This window comes from Gossypium raimondii, chromosome 10 (assembly GCF_025698545.1).
Source record: "Gossypium raimondii isolate GPD5lz chromosome 10, ASM2569854v1, whole genome shotgun sequence".
Classification (NCBI taxonomy): Eukaryota; Viridiplantae; Streptophyta; class Magnoliopsida; order Malvales; family Malvaceae; genus Gossypium; species Gossypium raimondii.
The window spans coordinates 55230588-55237969 of record NC_068574.1 but is presented as its reverse complement, the minus strand read 5'-3'; the positions used below and the strand labels follow the sequence as shown (position 1 = coordinate 55237969).

Genomic DNA, 7382 nt, shown 5'->3' with positions numbered 1-7382 from the left:
GAATAAATCTCAAATTCTATAGAAATGTAAGGACTAATAGTATATTTTAACCATTAAATAGTCCACTTTTTAGTGAAGCATAAATGTAATATATGAACCACGCCATGGAACATAACAATGATTGATTAAAAAAAAACTACCAATGGAACATAAAATATTTAGATTTAAAATTAAACCATTTATTTCGACAAATTTAACATTTGATAAGCATTAGAAACTGAACACAATCACATCAAAGGCTTGAAATCTCGGGGTTTGGAGTTGCAAATTTGAGAAACTCTGCATCTTTTTCCAACACAAGCATCCTCTTTTCATCCAATGTTATCCAAGCTTCGATGCCTTTGCCACACTTTGTTTCAATGAAAACCACATTGTTATTGAACTCAGACCCGGCTTCCCCGAACGGAGCAACCCATTGCGGGTTGCCCCATCCGAAATCGAGTTCGTAATACTTGATATTGACCCAACTTGTTGAGGAAAAGAAATCTGGCTTTTCAATGGAAAACATGGTTTCAAGCTTGTTAATGTACTCACCTATGATTTTAAACCCTTTTTCTCCTTGTAATGCATTCAAGTATTCATCATCGATAGTCAGGATAGATTTTCTCATCAACTTGACCAACTCAAATAGTTCGGTGTCGATCTGATCGGTAAGATTTGTAACACAATGTGTCCAACAAAACAAGTTTCCAATCGAATTTTGTAATATATTCGAGTTCATTCTTGGCCTAAGGCTCACGGCTTGAGCTAATACAAATGGTTTAAAGGATCCTGAGATCATCCTCGATGCTGCCATGGAACATTTCCAGATAAAACCCAATACAGCTTGTATCCTAGACGGCATAGCCTCAAGTTCACCTTTAGCAATAGCCCTCAGTTCAGCTATGGATTTGGCATCAAATGTGAATCTCATTGTAATGGAATTGTAAGGTTCCGTGAACCACAAGTTTTCCACCTTTGACAAGTAATGTTGTGAAACTTCATTTCTCGGTGGAAACAACATCGATGCGTTCGCTAAACCATGAAACCCAACATTATGATGATGGGATCCTCGAGTGATTTTGCTCCAAACATCGAGTAAATGAAAGATTATTGCCGCATCAAAGATCTTATGAGAAAAGACAACGCCTAGAGCTATCCCGCCACAAGTGAACATAGTAATTTGGCACACAAGGAGGGGAGCCTCATTGTTGAATTCCTTGGAGAAAGGTTGGCATGGAAGCAATTTGTTTAATAACTTAACCTCATGGTGCTTAAGAAACTCAGACAATCGACAACCAGCTTGGGCTGATAAAAATGGCACACCTTCATGGAAATGATCGATGAATATGTTATCTTTGATCCGACCAGAAATTGGATATAAGATGTTTAGGGTTTCAGAAAGCGAGGTCTTTAGATGAGGCAAGATGTTGGTGGTAGTGAAATTGGCTTCAATCAAGGGGTAAAATGCCATGAATGAGGCATAAGTTGTTGGGGTGAGTTGGTCAAAGATATTGAGTTTGAAAGGTTTCATGCCATGGATTTCTGGTGAAGATGGTTTGATGATTTCTTTTGCAAATACTTTAGCTTCAAAGTTAAACATTTTGCAATCTTCAATCTAACTCTTTGCTATAAGGGTTTTATTTCACCATGGACAATCAACTCAAGCTATAAATAGGGTTATAAATATATGTAATTAAATAATGTATTATATAATTCATATTATATAAAACATTGCATGAAATAATTGAGTAAGATTTTATATATTTACAGAAAACATATGACTATTTTTCGAGAGAAAATAATAATTTATGCATTTAAAAAATGAAAAGTTCATTTAAAATAGCTTGCTTGAGAACTTGTCAATTGAAATTAAATATTGACAATAATAGGTTAGGTTATGCATCATTTTTACAACAACTAAAAAGGTTGTCCGTTCAATTGCCAGAATTTCACTTTTACAACTTCCCTTCCCTTGCCAACCAATTTTTTTAATAAAAAGAAATATAATTTAGGTTCATTTCTCAAACTTTGTGGGCTTTTATGTGCAAATTATTATAAAATCATATAAAAAAAGTTTTTCGTGTTCACATGAATTTTGTGTTGAAAATATTATAATTCATTTTATATTGATTTCATATGATAAAAATATGCTTAGGATTAGTGACGTAAAGAAAATAATGATACTCACAAGCTACTTAAGTTTGACATAAAAAATTTAAACTTGATAATTATCAGTCTAAGCTTGAACTTAAGCTATTGGTCAAGCCGAATTCAAGCTCAGAAGCTTTATTGAACTTTTCATATTTTAATATTATTAAGTTACGTTATTGTTCTTAATATATATTATTAACCTTAAGCTTAGTTATGGAGTTGAGCTCGAGCACAAAAATTAGTAAATGAGTTTAGTAGAGCTCAAGTAGATCAATTATATATAATTCTGCTCAACTTGATTATACCCCTAATTAGAATATATGAAATTATATAAATTTTACTGATTAACTTTATGTTAGGGATCTAACCATATAAATAATGACATAGTAAAAGTGAAGAAGAATGAATACAACTATTTAACGAGGAAAACTCCTCCGGAGAGGATAAAAATCATGGGAAAAGGAGACTTCACTTAATGAGAAAATAAATGAAGAGTACAAGATGGAAAAAATAACCTAAATGAGCAAAACCCGAATACAAAGCTCTTTAAAAAACTCTTTCTAAAATTCTTCATCAAATCTCACATAAGAGATATTTGTTTAAGTCCTAAAAAAGGGTTACAAAGACCCTTTAAATAGGCTAATATTAAAGCCCTAGATTAGTCAAAATTTAATTGGGAAAAAGATAGTAGAGTTTAACTAGGAGAAAAAACGTGGTCTGAGTTGAATACACGTCACCATGTTGTGGTGAGACATACCGCCTCTTCGGGATGTCATCCATCGCATTTGTGCTCCTCATTGTCATGACGTTGATTTTGTTTCTTCTCTGGCTTGCCTAAAAATGTGAGGCACACCCCACAAATCTTCACATTGACTCGTATTTTCATAACACTTTCTTTGATGAGCCCCTTCAGGGGTCCAACTTGATTATGCAGTATACTTAACTGATTCCAAGCAGTTCTTGGACGTTGAAACTAGAAGACTTTGAAACTGGAAGACTTTTAGTTTTCTGAACTGCCAAATCAAAGCTAACTCATTTTTGCTTCCCATAAACGCAATGCTCTATTTTTCCAACTCCTGCACCTGAAAGAGAATCTCTCTTATTCAAAACAATCATACCTTTTTCCCTTGTATGACTAAACCGCTTGTGCTTCAAACGAGTAGAATCCAACTCCTTAATAGATGAGGAAATTTTTGCTTTACCTGTAACACCCTTTACCCGTCACGATGATCATGATATTGGATGTTACAACGCAAAACACTTAACAAAATTCTAAGCAGTAGGCATAAAATATTTTTAAGCATATTCTTATTTACTTTTCATTAATATAAAAGAAGGTTTAACATAATTTCATTAAAGTGTTAAACAATTTATGACATTAAAACATAAACTTTATTAAAAAAGACTCTTATTGCGTAGTGTACTCGTAAGATGTCCTTTATATGCATAATATCCCAACTCGCTGCTACTCTGTCGCATCCCTGGCTCACTCTTACAGAAGAACATGAACAAAAACTTGTAAGTTCACACAAACTTAGTGAGTTTTACCCCAGATTACCTTGAAGCCTTTCTAAATGGACTTCTTATCTTGAAGATTTTGGATTTGATCTCGGTCTTTAGGAAATACTTTCCTATTCGGCGTATACATATTCATCAACTTCCTTACTTGACTTATTCATGAATCATTCTTTGGTCTGATTCCATATTCCATTAATCAATACATATTTCATTTTCTTTTCAGTAAATGTACCTCTTCAAAGAATATCCATAAAGAACCTACCATCAACGAAGTCTCCTTCAAATAGACATAGAATACATTTTTCCTCAGGGTGGGTACTCATAGTTACTACTCTTAGTGGATAGTAAAATTAACAGGTCTCTTAAGTTGAACTCTATATTGATCTTAACTCTAGCAGATTCTCATATTGACTCTGGTAGCTATCTGATTACCAATTTGGTCACATATTGAATCAACCCAAATCATATCTTATATTGATAACGAAATGTTCCATACCATATAAAATGATTCAAGATGACTAAGTTACATATCATGAGATAGGATCCAGATGCCTCTATAAGAGACATGAAAACCATTGAAATGTGGTGGTTACTAGGTAACTCAATTTACTTTCTTAAATAGCGTAGTGAAACTCAGGTCTAGCGAACACTTAAACTTTCATAACTACAAATACACCAAGCCCCTGTACAAACAAACTACTACGGCAGATTTCTTCTTTAGAAATACAGATGTAGACTCTCTTTCAAGAAATACCTCTCAAAGCACATTCAATTTCATCACTGAATTAACCAAGCCATTTTATCTTAAAACTTATCAGATCATTGTCATAGAATTAATTATTGAAGAAATCAAGAACTTACTCAAATCTTGCCACAATGGTAGTTAACCAGATTCTACCATACAGGGATCATCGAATATGCCATATAGATGTTTCAGGACTCACTACAAAGACAATACAGAAATAAACCTCTAAGGCTTAGCAAATCACACCACACAGGCATCGCATAGAGTTACATATTTATTGTCCTGTTGGACTTTCTGAGAAAATGCCATGAGGTTTCTCTTACATGGTCTTATATATATCTTTATGTCGTGATCTGCCAGTCCGATTTACATCTCTCCGAAGGTATCACCATAAATATTTTTGTTATCATACAATGCCTTGGGTCTCAGCCACATGGTCTTATACATACTTTCCTGTTGTGATATGCCAGTCCAATCCTCATCTCACTAGAGGCATCACCATGAATATACTTATCGTCAACATGAGCTACCTTTCTGGTTAGCAATTTACCTGCCCTACCAGAGGCATCATAGATGGATGTTGGCTTATCCAACACAGATTACACTTACTCGAATTCATTTTCATACCTGACTTGTCCATGTTCTCTTAACCAAATTCACATTTCCCAACCTGGTTTCTCATGCATTTACATCACACATCATTTTATTAATATAGTAAGTCATTTACCTCAAACGTGAACATGCAACGACATTACTATGCTTCACATGCCTACCAATTATCTGAGTTCTTATCATCATATATATTTCTACTTGAACAATTAACATGTAGGACTCAGGATAGAGACTCACCTAATACTCATTCATACTGTAGTTTGGAGTTCTAAACTCAAACATCCTTCACTAACTAGTAGCAACAACTGCTTAAAAGAATATGGATTCACCTTTAAAACCCATTTACAGATAGATTGCTAACATCTCAACTACACACAACCCTTATGAAGGGCCTCTTATTCATAACTAACTATTTATATGCTTCTTATGTATATTTACTCTCAATTCCTCGTAATGGATCTTGACAAGTGTCAAATGCTTATAGAATTTTTCCCTTTAACACCCTACAAAAACCAAGAGAATAATAAACGATAATCCTGTATAGATGTTATTTGACCACTCAATTCAGTTGGTTCCTAACTAGATCTCATTACTAAAATCTACTTTAGATAGTGCCCAAGCAAACTAAAAGTATGATACTTTTGGTGGTAACCTTCATGAGGCTTATTCTTCATTTTTCGTACTCCTTCTTCCATTGAAGAATACTACGGAATTAAATACTGAGATACTTCTATGGGCAGATAATCTATGCGCCAAACATTAGTTCATCAGAAGCTTATAAATTGGTGGACTAATTACCATTGTGTGCAAAAAATAGATAATCTTCACATCTATTTGCCATCATCTCGAATTCGTAAAATTTGGGGTGTGACATTACCAATCACCGTTGAGCCCTGCAGAACATAAAGCCTACCGATCTTTTGACCTCTCATCAGAATGAGAGTTCCTTGAGATAACTTAATGTCGCAGGACTCAATGACGATCCTACAATACTTTGAGTGTAAATTTTCCAAAGAGACGTGATCTATCTTTAAATCAGGCAAAAGCATAAGATCTAATAATATCCTAAGGAGTCCATTGTGCATCCTGATCTGAACGGTACCAACACCGACTACCTTATAGGGAGAATTTTTTCCAATGAGCACAACTCCACCTTCAACTGGATTGTGTGTGGAAAACAAATCCTTGTTTGGACACATATGGAAAGAGCACCCTGAATCTCGAATCCCCTTGGACGTAAGTTTAGACCTTTCGGTCGTAAGCACAAATAACCAATCATCACCATTGTTGTCAGCCTTCCGTTTCTTGTCACTCTCAGCAACCCTCATGTTTTTATTTTTTAGCTTATAACATTATGCGTTAATATGACCCAAACTTCTTGTAGTAGTGACATGTTTTGTCACGATTCCTCAACTACGATCTTGACCTAGATTTATTCTAGCCTGAATCCTTAGACTATTGCCTGCCTCTAGAAACCAAAAGTGAGGCTTGACTGCCAAACTTGATACCCGAACCTAACTCATTATTAAGTTTTTCCTTATTTAACAAGTTACCTTTTGCATCTTCAAATGAGAGTTTATCAGATTGTTCAAGAGAGTAACAAATTGGCTGATGTGACCCCTAGGGTTCTCACCTTTGTTAATACCAAGTGATTTTCGAGAGACTTTGTCATATAAAGAGCTTCTAATTTTCTTCATAAGGCTGCTGTCATTTTCTCTATAAGTACCTCATGCAGTACATTGTTAGTGAGGCATAACTGAATTATTGACAAAGTCTTCTCATCAAGTTCTTTTCATTCTGATTGGTTAAGATTTTCAGGCTTTTTCCTGGTAATGACTATTTTTAAGTCGTTTTGAATTAGAATAGTTGTCCTCTGAACTTTCCACAAATTGGAATTTGTGAACCCGTTGAACTTTTTGATGTCGAATCTTATTGTTTACATCCATAACAAGTTGATCTGCGAAAGCTGAACCAGACTCTGATAGCAATTTGTTGGGGATCAACTCGTATAAATATTGGGATAGTAAAAGTGAAGAAGAATGAACATAAGTATTTTACGTAGAAAATCCTCCGAAGAGGATGAAAACTATGAGAAAAGGAGACTTCACATGATGAGAAAATAAACAAAAAGTACAAGATAGAGAAAATAACCTAAATGAGTAAAACCCAAAACCTGAATACAAATCTCTCTAAAAAACTCTCCCCAAAACTCTTAATCAGATCTCACATAAGAGATATTCTATTAACTCATAAAATAGGGTTACAAAGTCCCTTTAAATAGACTAATATTAAAGTTCTAATATGACTTAAAATATTCCTAGATTAATCATAATTTAATTGGGAAAATATAACAAAGTTTAATAGAAGAAGAAAC

At 34.2% G+C, this 7382-nt stretch overlaps 1 protein-coding gene across 1 annotated transcript; it reads right to left on the bottom strand.

Annotated features, from left to right (window-relative positions):
* Positions 1–232: 232 nt before the first annotated feature.
* LOC105774949 (stemmadenine O-acetyltransferase) lies at positions 233–1582 on the bottom strand. The gene has a single exon (XM_012597513.2). It carries the CDS (start codon positions 1580–1582, stop codon positions 233–235), a length of 1350 nt encoding a protein of 449 aa, XP_012452967.2.
* Positions 1583–7382: the final 5800 nt, after the last annotated feature.

Bases quoted from the DNA above. Each gene is read 5' to 3' on its own strand.
- LOC105774949 (XM_012597513.2), bottom strand. From the start codon at position 1,582: ATGTTTAACTTTGAAGCTAAAGTATTTGCAAAAGAAATCATCAAACCA.